General features: G+C 46.5%; 1 protein-coding gene across 7 annotated transcripts in view; it reads right to left on the reverse strand.

The window, feature by feature from the left end:
• The window catches only part of sec24d (SEC24 homolog D, COPII coat complex component), a 34,049-nt gene that overhangs the window by 12,453 nt on the left and 7,565 nt on the right, over window positions 1–14,031 (reverse strand). For 3 of the 7 annotated variants that reach the window (XM_060035867.1, XM_060035868.1, XM_060035865.1), the window contains exons 9-20: window positions 12,863–13,001; window positions 12,233–12,348; window positions 10,375–10,499; window positions 8,152–8,343; window positions 6,451–6,544; window positions 4,949–5,065; window positions 4,353–4,523; window positions 3,678–3,774; window positions 3,096–3,241; window positions 2,505–2,643; window positions 1,159–1,277; window positions 269–448 (exon numbers count right to left, since the gene is read on the reverse strand). In XM_060035867.1, coding sequence (XP_059891850.1) covers window positions 269–448; window positions 1,159–1,277; window positions 2,505–2,643; window positions 3,096–3,241; window positions 3,678–3,774; window positions 4,353–4,523; window positions 4,949–5,065; window positions 6,451–6,544; window positions 8,152–8,343; window positions 10,375–10,499; window positions 12,233–12,348; window positions 12,863–13,001 — 1,635 coding nt within the window. The remainder of the gene's footprint in view (window positions 1–268; window positions 449–1,158; window positions 1,278–2,504; window positions 2,644–3,095; window positions 3,242–3,677; window positions 3,775–4,352; window positions 4,524–4,948; window positions 5,066–6,450; window positions 6,545–8,151; window positions 8,344–10,374; window positions 10,500–12,232; window positions 12,349–12,862; window positions 13,002–14,031) is intronic. The other 4 variants (XM_060035870.1, XM_060035871.1, XM_060035866.1 and 1 more) reach the window with 2 other exon arrangements.

The raw sequence follows: 14,031 nt of genomic DNA on the forward strand, positions 1-14,031 counted from the left end.
ATACCAAGCAGCGACATAAACAAAAATCTTAATCTGCACAATTGCAAACAACCACAAAAAAAACACACAACACAACACACAAACGACCAATGGCATAACAAAGTCCAATCGCTGGGCGGGCGAGAACTCAACACAGGAACTCAATGGAACGTTGAGTTCCACTGAGTTCCACTGAGTTCCATTCAAAACCATTTCCAGCCGAGTCAGAGTCAACCCCTGCCTCTCGGTGAACCCCCCCCGCCCCCCCGTCCCCGTCCCCCCCCCTCACCAGTGGGATGAGGCGGGGGTACAGCAGCAGCTGGGTGTCCTCCACGCCCATGGCCATGACGGCCAGCCGCTGGTGGGCGCGGTCGTCCGTGGACAGCTCCGTGCTGCCCACCAGGGGGGCCGTCTTCATCAGGCTGTTCATGTACACGGGGAACACCTTCATGGTCTCGGGCAGGATCAGCTGGGAGGAGGGGGGGGACGGATGGAGAGGAGTCCATTAGACCAGCCAGAGAAGTCATTACATTTAGGCCCAATCCCATTTCTACCCCTTACCCCTTACCCCTCCCCCTTGTTTTGAAGGTGTAAGGGGGAGGGGTAAGGGGTAGAAATGGGATTGGTCCTTACATTACATTTGTAAGTCGTGTTACGTAAATTGTTACAGTGGTCTCGTTGGGGTAGAAAATATGTATGTCCAGTACGGTATGACACTATTAAGCCGATTGATGAATGACCTGAAGGCTTTTATGAATAACTAGACTTTACCAAATATATACAACGCTAACAGAACAAACTAAAATCCAGCGAAATTGAAATGGATCAATGAATACAAATATTATCGACACGCAATGACATGTTACTGCTTGGCACTTGTTTCTATGAATATCTTTAATGTACCGACAGCGATATGTTGATTCTCTTTCATCTGACGAATGTACTTATTATAGCGTCTGCTAAATACCCTGAATTTAAATGTAAATATAAATGACATGTTGAGTCAACATTCCGTCTTTGGATCCAGAGCGTCTTGAATTGGATCACGCAGTGAAACAAAACTCTGCACAGCCTTTTGCGGGACATGTGTAAAACCCCTGGGAAGAGCTGCACCGACATCACATAAAATCTTGAGACACAGTTTCTTGTATTTGAGAGCGAGGTGAGTGGTCCACCGACCTGGCTGGCGGCAGAGGGGCTGGCACAGTTCTTGCGGTAGCAGGCCAGCATGTGGGCGGTCTGGTTGACCAGGATCTCCCGGACGCTCTTCAGTGGCTGCTTCAGGATGGCACGGTAGGCTGGGGAACACCAGGATGATAAACAGTTATTAGCTTCAGGATGGCACGGTAGGCTGGAGAACACCGAGATAATAATCATTTATTAGTCATCGGTATTTATATTATTGACTGTAACAGGCGCTTGACACCAGGGGAATAGAGACGTTGTAAAACGAAGTAATCTCCAAATGAGTTTAAATGTGTTTAATATTAATAAAGAAAAACAATACATACAATGTGAATAAAAACAACAAACTGAACTTATTCAAGTCAAGTTTATTAAAACCATTCACATGTTTTGTGTAAGAGCCCGCTTTACGGAAAAAGTTAATAACTGCCTTGGCATTTTTTGACCTCAGTTTCATCCACCAATTAAAACCGTCGTGGATGGCAGTAAAGGGTTAAACGGACATCGTTACAGTTTCGCAGGGATTTCTCTCCTGATATTGTAGGAGATGTCCTCCGCAGTCATCTTTACGAGGAGAGCATGTGGTCCCGGTTACCAGGAGAGATATTAATCCCAGTGGCTGGTAAGCCGACGAGCAGCCATGTTAAACCAGACTTTAGGGTGATGTATGGAGTGGCAAGGAGAAGGAGTAGGGGGGTCAGCCTGGGGTCAAACCCAGGCCCCCGCATTACAGTGTGGGGCTGTCTGTCAGCACGTCTTAGGTATGATGAACGTGCGTCTGAAATAAAGCACTGCTCAGACTCCTTTTCTCATTATTACTGCTACTTGGACAACGTTTGCTAAAGCCTCTGGCAGGTCAACTTGTACTTTTTCATGTTTTTCCCAACGGGAAGGTGTTTGAGGAGTCATGCTGGCATTGTTAAACCGGCAATATATATCAATTAATACTGTTAATATTGAGATATGATCACACTTTAAGTCATCTGGCATAATGTATCTTCTAATTAAAAACAACAAATGAACGTCTCAACTGGCTCGGTTATGACGTCTCGATGACTGATTAGCTTCTAATTCAGTTGTTGGCGTAGAGGAATATATATCCGTCATCTTATCATCACTATGAAGGTATTAAGGCCGGAAAACGAAGCGAACGCATACATTTTAATAACTGCTATTTTCCAACTGACATTTCTAACCGACATTTTCAAACTCAAATTGAGGTTCAAATAAGCTGAGGAACGCAGAAGAGTTACTGCAGTGTGGAAACGCAAATCTTTAAAATCGTGTGACCTTGGGTGAGGAGAGGGGTCGGGAACGAACAGAGAGAGTTGGACGGTCACCTGTTTTGGCGAAGAAGTTGATGAGCGAGTCCGTCTCGCAGCTCTTGAACAGCTCCATCAGCTGGGAGCTGCAGTTCAGACTGAGGTTGTGGACGCGCAGACGCCTCTGGCCCCCGACCGTGGTGTAGAGCAAGGCACACTGGGTAACACGGACAGACAGACACGGCTTTACAACAACAGCAGATGACACGATTGTTATAAACGAAGCGCTGGTGATGTATCGTGTCTGATGATATAAAATACAACGAATAGAGCAAGGCATTAACATCGCCAGGTTTGATTCCCACCGGGGCTGTTTTACGCTGACAATGTTTGATAAGTTATTGTGAGACACTTTTGATAGAAACTCCCACGAAAGGGCATTCATCCGATTATCCACCAAATGGTTTAAAAGATAATAACTAACCAATGGCTAGCAAATATTTGCTGGGCGGATTATTATTGTGTTTCATTACAGGCCTGTAACAAAACACACCTGTAGATTATATTTCCCATTCATCGGTTTGCTGAGTGTGTGTTGAGCGTGCGTTGTGCGCGAGTTGTGCGCGCGCTGCATGTGCGTTGTGCGTGCGGTCCCTGTGACGCTCGTACCTGCATGAAGGCGCCCGTCTCCTCGCTGAGCGTGTCGTCGTGCTTCAGCTCCACCGTGATGGCGTGGTCACAGTCCACCGCCGCCAGCTCCACGTCCGTCGTGTTGTTCATGTACACGCCGCCGAAGAAGTCCGTCGCCCGGAAGCCTGGCGGGACGGCGACAGAGGGGAGTTATTGCGGGTTGGCTTTCAAACGGGAGGTTGCTAGTTCGACCCCCCGGCTCCTCATAGCTCGGTGTCGCGGTGCCCCTGAGCGAGCCTTGCATGGTAGGCACCGACGTGAATGTGTGTGTAAATGGATGTAAGTCGCTTTGGAAAAGTGTCTGATTAACGCCCTAAGTGTAAGCTATATGATGACGTGGTTTGACCTTGGATGCTTCTTATTTTACATTTGAAACACACTGCTCAAGAGAAACCTTGCCTAAAAAAAAATATGCAACCTTTCACTACCATTTACACAATTATTGTTCGCATTAGGGCATTTTATCTAAAATGATTGTTAAAAGTATCCAGGTTGAAAAATCCTTGAGTACACCTTTAATATAATTCCCATATTTTTAAAGGTTTACAGGTTTTTGCATACCTGTGCTGGTGCGGACGCGCATGATGGCGTCAAACCCGATGGGCTTCTCCACATCCTTCCTCAGGTCCCTCAAGAAGTGTTCCCCGTCGGTCTCCACCTAGGAACCCAAGAACAGCGGTCAGGCTGCGGTTCCTTCCCTTACCACCTGTTGTTACCGTTTCACTGATCCACGCACATACTTGTTGAATTTTCATGGAATTCAATTTTGTTTGGATTATTTTTCATAAACTGTGATGTCGACTGTGATAAACCGTCTTTTGAATTCTCATTAATTACTACTCTTTCTGCATCACTTGAGGCCAACTACTGAGTAAATATAATAATAAAGCAAAGCTACATCTGATCTAAAGTATGCTTCAAATGCACATGCCTGGCCTGTAGCCAGAGACAATAGCCTAACTAGAAAGTATCCACAGTTTCATTAATAGATTGTTTTCCCATTTCGGGCCACATAAACGTCCATGTTTTAATAGATTGTAATGTGTTCTAAACGCACACACGCACAGACACACTCAACCCATCAACACAGCAACAAACACACAAGCAATACAACACTCACACCCTCACACACACACAAACACAGACACACACACAAAAACACCAGACAATATAACACACACACACGAACACACAACCGACCCATCCACCCACCCACACACCCACACACACACACACCTGGAAGTTGCTGTACTTGTAGACGGCGCCCCCGGTGTGCGCGGGCACATCCCCCATGGTGGCGATGTCCAGGTACTGGCTGGGGAACAGGAAGAGGTCCACGCTGCAGCCCTGAGCCACACAGTCCTTGGACAGCTGCTCGTACACGCCCTTCACCGGGTGGAACAGCGTCTGATTGGGCGGCAGACACATCAATCAGTCAACCGGTCAACAAATCATCCCCCTTTATTTGACCCCGGGGGAAATTTTGCCGAGGTGCGTACTGTAAGCAATTTCTGTAACAATACAGGAACTATTGAGAAAAAACATGAATCTAAAAATGAGCTGTACACATTTTACCAGTATACTACGTAAAATGGAAATATCAGCATTCCTTGATACGCTAAATGAATACGCAAGGAGCGTTTGAGGATAATGATAATGATACAAATGAAATGGGATAATTATAAGATGAGATGTAAACATGTTTAATAATAACTTGATAAGTAATTAAGCACATAAGTCAAATATAAAATACAACAGATATATTGACACAGTGCAGAACCTCGACCAGCTTGAGCCGAACTGAGAGTAGAAGCAGTGACCCCGAGCCTCACCTTCTCCTTGTCCGTGCTGACCAGCTTCTTATCGTCTCGGTTCTTCAACTTCCCAGGTGCCTCAGCGGTCGGGATGGAGGCGTGGAAGATGAAGAGCTTCCCGCTGCACTCAGCCGCCTGTGGAGAGAGAGAGAGAGAGAGAGAGAGAGAGAGAGAGAGAGAGAGAGAGAGAGAGAGAGAGAGAGAGAGAGAGATAGAGATAGAGATAGAGATAGAGATAGAGAGAGAGAGAGAGAGAGAGAGAGAGAGAGAGAGAGAGAGAGAGACATGCACAGAGTCAGTTTGAATCCTCCTGTTACAAGCTCTTTGGTGTGGTCTGTGTAGAGTAGACACATGCATTCTGGGCAACAGAGCGGTAAAGTCCCTCATTGCAGCGGACCACTGAAATGAGCACGACGTTTTTTTATTCAGAATAATTTTTCCCCAACTGAAACCTGCATGTGAACCTCAGCTCAGAGTCGTTCCTCGACAATGACATCATGTCGTTTCAGTTGTCAGACGTCTGGGGTCAATAACAACCCATCAGGAAATTAAAAAGCCCAACTCACTGAATGAATAATTGAACTGACTTACTGAATGGCTGAATTAGAGAAATAAGTTTAAAGGCAGGGGTATTCAACTAATAAGATAAACAAAGTCGAATTCGTGCTTATGCTTGGGGGGTGTTCTCTAATGTGTGTTCAAATGGGTGACCTCCTTATTGGGAGTGCTGTATGAAGATGTATCCCTCTAGCTATTTTTTAAGCATTCTTAAAACTCAGGAAAGGAATAAAACTAAATCTTATCACCCAGGGAAAAAGACAAACGATGGGAATCAATGTTTTCTCCTGCATGGCACCCAATCAGGCCGTGTATGTGTGTGAGTGAGTATAACGCCTCGTGCCCACTGCATCCGTCCGTTGACTGATCCCCATTGACTTTGAATGGGGACGGACGCACATTGCATTGTGGATCCATGCGCTCTATTGGAGCCTTCGGCTCCGTCAAAAGGTGGAATTTTTTCGACTTTTCAGACGGATCTGTCATCCAAACAGATCGCGTATGGAAATGTAAGCACTGTGACACAACTCGGACTCTGACGACCCTGGAAAGACCCCCCATCCGTCAGCCACGCCTTCAGTGGGCACACGGCGTAAGCGTACGTGTGTGTCTGTGCGCGTGTGTGTGTGTGTGTGTGTGTCTGTGCGCGCGCGCGCGTGTGTGTGTGTGTGTGTGTGTCTGTGCGCGCGCGTGTGTGTGTCTGTGCGCGCGCGTGTGTGTGTCTGTGCGCGCGCGTGTGTGTGTCTGTGCGCGCGCGCGTGTGTGTGTGTGTGTGTGTCTGTGCGCGCGCGCGCGTGTGTGTGTGTGTGTGTGTGTGTGTGTGTGTGTGTGTGTGTGTGTGTGTGTGTGTGTGTGTGTGTGTGTGTGTGTGTGTGTGTGTGTGTGTGTGTGTGTGTGTGTGTGTGTGTGTGTGTGTGTGTGTGTGTGTGTGTGTGTGTGTGTGTGCGCGTTGCGTTGCTGACCTTCAGCGCCTCTACACCGGCCTGGATGACGGGGGCGAAGACCGTCTCACTCTCGTTGGTGTCCGCGAACATGTCCGGGATCTGATCCAACAGGCTGCCCAGAGGAAAGGAGAAGGTTAGGACTTCTGAGTCGCCGCCACACCAACCCAGCTCCCACAGGGTGGAGGCATAGCGTTAGCGTTCAGTTAGCAAACGGAGGGGGCAAAGACGAAGTACCCGAGGCCTAAAAAAAATTTTTGTTTGGTTCCGGTTTCCGACCGACCCTGTCAATTTATGTGCGACCCAAATTATTTTATGAGCTTTATAAAAAAAAATATAAAAAAAAATAATAATTTGATGCAAACTATAATTACGTTTTGGTACAGCACCTCTTCATTCTGTACAAGGATGAGCGAATTTTCTCGTTTTTAAATGAAAACAACCTACCTATCATTCGCTGCCGCTGGAAAAAATAAAATAAAAAAAAATAAAAAATTCCCTACCTACCCATGACCTCAACTGACAACCAACAGGAACCAAACTTTTTTTTTTTTTTAGGCCCGAGACGTCTACGGAGTTAGAGTGAATCTTAGCTCGATTGCAGCTAACTCTTAGCTTGATTCAAGCTAACTCTTAGCCTGAATCCTTGCCTTCTTTTGTAAGCGACATGGCGTTCTGCGATGACTGCCTCAGCTGGGATTGAAGCAGCCTGTGAACTTTGATTTATGCAATATCCTGTTTACACAACAGTCGGTAATTTAATAGCGACAATAACACTCAAGAATGCAGACTTTTTCTGTCTCGGTCAACAATACCACGTCTAGAGATGGGAGTTGGATTAAAACTGAATTGTTGGCTTAGTGTTATTCAGCCAAGCATGGGTCCCGGAAAAACTGTTGATAGCAGCTGAATTGTTAAGAGAGTGGCTGCCAAGAAATCCCGCCAAAAACATCCCACCCGAAATAAATTCACTCATTAGCAGACACTTTGATCCCAAGACATCAGTCATCGAGGAAGTTCCCTCAGGACAAAAGAAAAGCATCGGTTCATGAGGTCGAGAGAACACTGACCGACCACACAATCGAATACATTTACATTAATATTTACTCGTGCTGTCATTTAAACGCGTTATTAACGGCGTTAACGCAAACCAATTTTAACGGCGTTAATATTAACCCTTTTTTTCAAACAGTATCTTTGTATGTTCATCGTTTAATTGCACTATAGGCTTTTCTTTTTGTATCGTCCTGTTTTGATCAGTATATGGCAATGTTGTTATCAATAAAAAAACATTTGCACAAGGCAAGCCGATGTATTCTCCATATTGATAAGAGCTTTAAAATGAGAAAAATTAATGGGACAAAGAAATCATTACTCGCGATTAATCGTGAGTTAACTATGACATTAATGCGATTAAAAAGAATTAGCGCTTGACAGCACTAATATTTACACTTGAGGCGTTTTGCTTTTATCCTAAGCGACTTAAAGCCATTTTTTATACACATACCGATGGCGGGCAGCCAGCTCATCAGGAGCAGTAACGCCGAGGTGTCTTGCTCAGGGATACCTCGTCACCAAGCACGAGGAGCAGGGGATCGAACTTTCAACCTTCCGGTTCCAAGTCCGACGGCTCTACCACCTGAGCTACCGCCGCCGCTTTTTATAATTTCTGAGACTTTTAAGCAGGCGGTCTTTATCGGAGGTCCGAAGGCACCGTCTTACTTGTGGATGACGGCTCGTGACTCGGCGTAGCTGACGAGGAAGCCGTCCAGCAGGGGCACGAACATCTCAGCCGTGTCCGAGACCACCATCATCTGGGGCTGGGCCAGGGCGCTCTTCACGTTGTAGAAATGGAGGATCTTGTTGTAGGTGACGAAGCCCACCTTTATGGCCGAGCTCTCCGCTCCCTCCTCTCTGAACGGGGGGGGGGGGGGGGGGGGACAGGAAGGAAATGCAGAGAAACAGTTAACGTTGACGATATTAAAAGGATTATAAAGAAAACGATCAAATACGACGACAGCGAAAAAGTCTTTTCTGCCTTCTTCAGATTCCAGCCTATTACTAGAGCTAGGGCATCCCTTAAACACATAAACGTGTCTGTGTACGAACAAGCTGTGTCTATGGCTAAGCAATGTGAGCTTTGGTTTGATATTAAATAAAATATTATGTACAATATTCAATGGAAAACATGACAAAATCAGGAAACGTCTGGATTACAAACTAAGAACAAGCCTTAAAACGGTCTTAACTCAGACCTTCAGAACCTGTGGGGCAGCCCAGAGGCCCAGCCAGCCCATCTAACATCATCTTCATCATCATTATTGTTATGAAATATGTGTGGACGATGAAGGGGAACTCCCCTGTGAGTATGAGCCAACACCTGCCCTGCTCTGCTCTTCCTCACTGAGGATTACCACGGACCAGGTTGCTTTTATCAAGCAAATGGAGCCAAGTTTATAGTGAGCTGGTCAGCCAATGTGTTTTCAATTTGCCCCCACACACACACACACACACACACACACACACACACACACACACACACACACACACACACACACACACACACACACACACACACACACACAGACACACACAGAGAGGGTGGTGAGAAAAAGGCCAGGGTTTTGTAATGTGCATGCGTGTGTTTGTCCGTCTGGTTTGGTGTGGGTGGATGCGTACGTGTATCTTTGTGTGTATGTGTGTGCCTGTAAACGTGTGTGTGTGTATGGGAGAGAGAAAGAGGGACAGAGGGAGAGCGAGAAAGATAGAGAGAGACAGAGATAGAGAGAGACAGAGGGAGAGAGAGAGAGAGAGAGAGAGAGCGAGAGCGAGAGCGAGAGCGAGAGAGCGAGAGAGCGAGAGAGCGAGAGAGAGAGAGAGAGAGAGAGAGAGAGAGCGAGAGAGCAAGAGAGCAAGAGAGAGAGCGAGAGAGCAAGAGAGAGAGAGAGAGAGAGAGAGAGAGAGAGCGAGCGAGGGCGAGCAGCGTATGTAGCTCATTTGGGGTGAGTTCTGTGGCGAGTGCTTGAGGTATGATGTCATGGCTAGGCACAAATATGGAAATGCTGTTGCAGCCCCCCAAGACACGCCGAAATAAGATGGCTGGTGGGATTTTCTGTTTCTTTTCAGAGCGCCCAGACATATTAAAACACATCATCCCCATCGCCGCGATGCACTTTGAGCGGGAACCACCGTGCCATGTGTGGCTTCACTGACCGCCAATTTCTTCCATCTTCTGCTACCCTGGCAAGTTGTTGCGTGTGAGAACCTTGCGTGTGAGGTCCTTCACGCAACAACTTTCTACAGACGACATGCTTCAGTATCTGGACGTACTGGCCCCCAACCCAACACCACCCAACACCACCCACCCCGTCCACCACCCGGGACACTTCGGCCTGGACAACCTTATTTGGCAAGTGAGGAATTTCCCCCCTCTGTTCCAGTGTTGTTAGACGTACTGCCATGTCATGTGCGCCGGGGTTAAGGGGGCACCCAGGAGGAACACACGGTCTGTAAGCCTGTGAGTCATCAATGTCTTTGTTTACTATCCTGACTTTCAGTCGCAAGGCTGATCACTTGTATGTATGCATGTATGTATGTATGTATGTATGTATTTTTACATATTTACTTTATGTATTTCTCGTTTGTCGTTTGTTATATATATATTTATTTATATATATGTATGCATTTCTCTTTGCATGTATATTTAAAAGTATGTGTGTGTGTGTGTGTGTGTGTGTGTGTGTGTGTGTGTGTGTGTGTGTGTGTGTCTGTATGTCTGTATGTGTCTGTGTGTCTGTGTGTCTGTGTGTCTGTGCGTGTGTGTGTGTGTGTGTGTGTGTGTGTGTGTGTGTATGTCTGTGTGTCTGTGTGTCTGTATGTCTGTGTGTCTGTGTGTCTGTGTGTCTGTGTGTCTGTGTGTCTGTGTGTGTGTGTGCGCTCCCCTACCTAGGCAGGTTGTCCAGCAGAGTCTTGAGTTCGTCACACAGCAGTCGGACCAGACCACTCTTGATGTTGGTGAAGGACACGTCGATCATGAAGATGTAGGCGGGGGCGCTGGCTGGCTTATTGTTCTGCAGGAGAGGCCAGACACTCGAGATTAGGCCTTCTCCTCCAGAATCAGGGATATGGCAGACTAGATAAAATGATAGGTGACCAGGCTGTTTTAATTTAGTTTCACTTCATATTTGTCTCAACCAATCATGTCGCTGTAGGCAACGTGATACCATGCTTGTAACCGCGAAATCGGTTATTAACAATAAACACCAACTCAGCCGTAGTAGGCTAGTAGTAGTAAACTGTAAATAAGTGTTTGTTAAGGTTTCAAATAGGCACAATTTAAATTTCGTTGTACCATGTGCAATGACAATGAAGAGAATTCTGATTCAGATTCTGAATTCTGATCCAGTGTATTTGGCCATCGTAGAAATACTTGAAAATTGAAAGCCTCATCCATGGGTTTTACTCGTAGAAAATCTTTGTGATGAAACAGGAAACCAGAGATCTTTTGCTTCCCCTTCCCAGAAGTTCTGCTAGAACATAGTATGACTGCCTGGTCCGATTTAAGCCTGGGGTATGTGACATCTCTGCGAGACCCTGGTTATCTGGTTGTACCTAGGGGGGTGGAGCGGGGGGTGAGAGACCCTGGTTATCTGTCTGGGGGGGGGAGGCTGTACCTCCAGCCCTCACTCCAGGTGCCTCGCCAGATATTAATAATGTTCGCACAGGCAGACCAAAGGAAGGGAACATCTGCCAAGCGATCGTTACCCCGACAACCCACACACTGCCGAGGGCACACTGATCTCTTTGTCTCCGCGGCAACGGGTTTTGAAACCTCGGCCAATGTGGGGGCCAGGAGGTGAACATCTTAATGCGAGAGCTGCCAAGTACAAGAAAGAAAGATCCGACGGCGCCGACAGCACATTTCAGAGGGCCTTCAAGTATCATCGCTGATTGCGATTGGTTGGAAAAGCTAATGACTTGTATGTGGTATGTGTCACACCGTTTTTCCCTATTTAGTGTTGTGTGATTGTCTGTTGCTGTACTTCAAGCGCTTCTGCAAGACTTATATAGGCCGGGTCGATCTGAATGGCTAAATATGGTGTGGAGGGAATCTTGTTTATCAGTGTCGCGCCTTACGAGATAAAGTTATAGCCTTGAAACCCAATCGTTTATGGTCAAATCTCTGCCAAGCATGGCTGTTTCTTTTGGGACGACTACTGTTAATGTTTTACTCTGGGAAAGATTACGGTTCAGTAAAATGTCAACAACATTTGCATTTATTTATGAGGATTAGGTTCAGGAATGAAGTTTGAAATTGTTAAGTGTAGGTATAGGTATGTATATGTAGGAGGATAGACGGAGCTGGTTGTGTCTAATGAGGCGTGGTTTGGGCCAGGATTAGGATCAGGGTGTGGAAGCCAAGACTATTGTTTTAGGTCATGCATCTGCCCTCTGACCAGGTGAGATAATGCTTTGAATTACATGGAATAGAAGTGCCATATATACTGCATAGTTCAACATTTTGGTTTGCCCAGCTTTGAGGAAGCATTTATACTTTTTAAAGAGTTACGGTGGATGCTTTAACCCAAACTGCCTCACATTACATTCCAATTATTTAGCAGAAGCTTAAGTCCAAAGCGACTTAAGTCAGTGCATTCAACAATGAAGATCCAACCCAAAAAGTGCGAGAATAATTCGAGTCCATAAAAGGGCAGTGCAGTGACGTAACAGTCCAGTGACTGCACGACTCTCAGCATGGGTGAACCCCACACCAGGGTGGCCCCAGAGAGGGGAACAGGGCTACCTTGCAGTAGTCCAAGGTGGCTGAGAACTCGTAGGAGCCCAGCGACAGCTCTGGCCTCTCGTAGAAGTCCATCCGTCGGCCCATGTGGTCCAGGTGTTGGAAGTAGAACACGGGCACTGTGGGGTGGGGGGGGGAGCAGGAGGGGTTATAATGGAAGATCAGGACCAGTAAGAAGAGAGAGTTGGGGTCAACGCATTGAGGGGGAATTCAAATGAGCCAATCACTAGCTAGCGGCCTCGATTTATGATTAACCCCAGCTAAACGTAATATACTGTATATCTAAAGAATAACCATTTTTGGCATTCTAATTTAAAGATTATCAGAAAGAAAACGAATCAATCAATCACTAAAATGTACCGTCATACAATCAATTAATAAATCAAACAATGTTTGATTCAAACATTCAAAAACGACATCCCTGACTGAACTCCAAACGTTCAGACAAAACCTTCCTTTCGAAAAAAACGATAGTGTTCTCCACAGACTGGCATCATGAATAAAAACAACAAACTATATTCCATATTTAACTCAAAACGGTTATGTTTCATGCAGAAGGAAAGCTGGAGGGACGGACGGACGGGCGGGCGGGCGGAGCCACGGGGAGAGGGTCTCCTCCAGGTGTGAGCTCACCTTCGTTGACGCAGTTGCAGAAGGCACACTGGAAGCGGCGGCCTCCGTCGATGAACTGCATGTAGGGACACATGTAGGCCTTGCACCGGTTGCACCTGATGGGCCCGGTCTCGCCGTGGTTCACTAGATAAAGAGGTGTCTGGACGCACATACACACACACACACACACACACACACACACACACACACACACACACACACACACACACACACACACACACACACACACACACACACACACACACACACACACACACACACACACACACACCCAAACAGAGACACACACACACACACACACACACACACACACACACACACACACACACACACACACACACACACACACACACACACACACACACACACACACACACACACACACACACACACACACACACCCACACCCAAACAGAGACACACACACGCACACACACACAAATGAATGCATGAATAACAATGCAGACAGTACCACGTCCATGTTGATGCAGAGAGAATATTAGCAGACAATAACTCAGTATCGAACGCTGCAATGCGACGTGATATAAAAAGGTTGTCCAAAGCATGACCATAGACTGGGGATTTGTTCAGCCGATCTGAAATGATTCTTTGTTTTTATTGCTGTTCCGACATGCGAATGTGTCGCACATTCATATAAAATCCATTCGTCTATGGCGGAAATGCAAACAGCATATTTTGCGACCATAACAAAGCAGTTTACAGATGTTGCTTAAAGCAAACAATACTACCGCTGAACAATACCGGCCTACCCCAAAGATAGATTAATCGCAGGCTTGCAGGTAACAGAGGGCGTATAATGAACACACTGAGCAATACAAATTCTCTTTTTGACAGGCCAGTGGATTAGGAAAACATCAAGATGAAGAACAGCAGTACTTAATAAAACTCAGAGCAGAGGCGATGGAATCCGAAGCACAGTGAATCATAAACAAAACATTGCCCAGGGCAACGACCTCCTGTTGAAAGCGAAGACCAACGGACAGTGTCCAGCAACGCTCTGGTAAAAGGGGATACGTGTTGCAATTATAGGGCGATGTCGGTCGGTGGGCAACCCTCCACGGCACTCAGGTGATCTACGTAAACACGGCTCAACCGACGTCTGAGTTCTAAATGTGTGAAGCACGTCGGGTCGACCGATGGGATGATCG

This window comes from Gadus macrocephalus, chromosome 17 (genome assembly GCF_031168955.1).
Source record: "Gadus macrocephalus chromosome 17, ASM3116895v1".
Classification (NCBI taxonomy): Eukaryota; Metazoa; Chordata; class Actinopteri; order Gadiformes; family Gadidae; genus Gadus; species Gadus macrocephalus.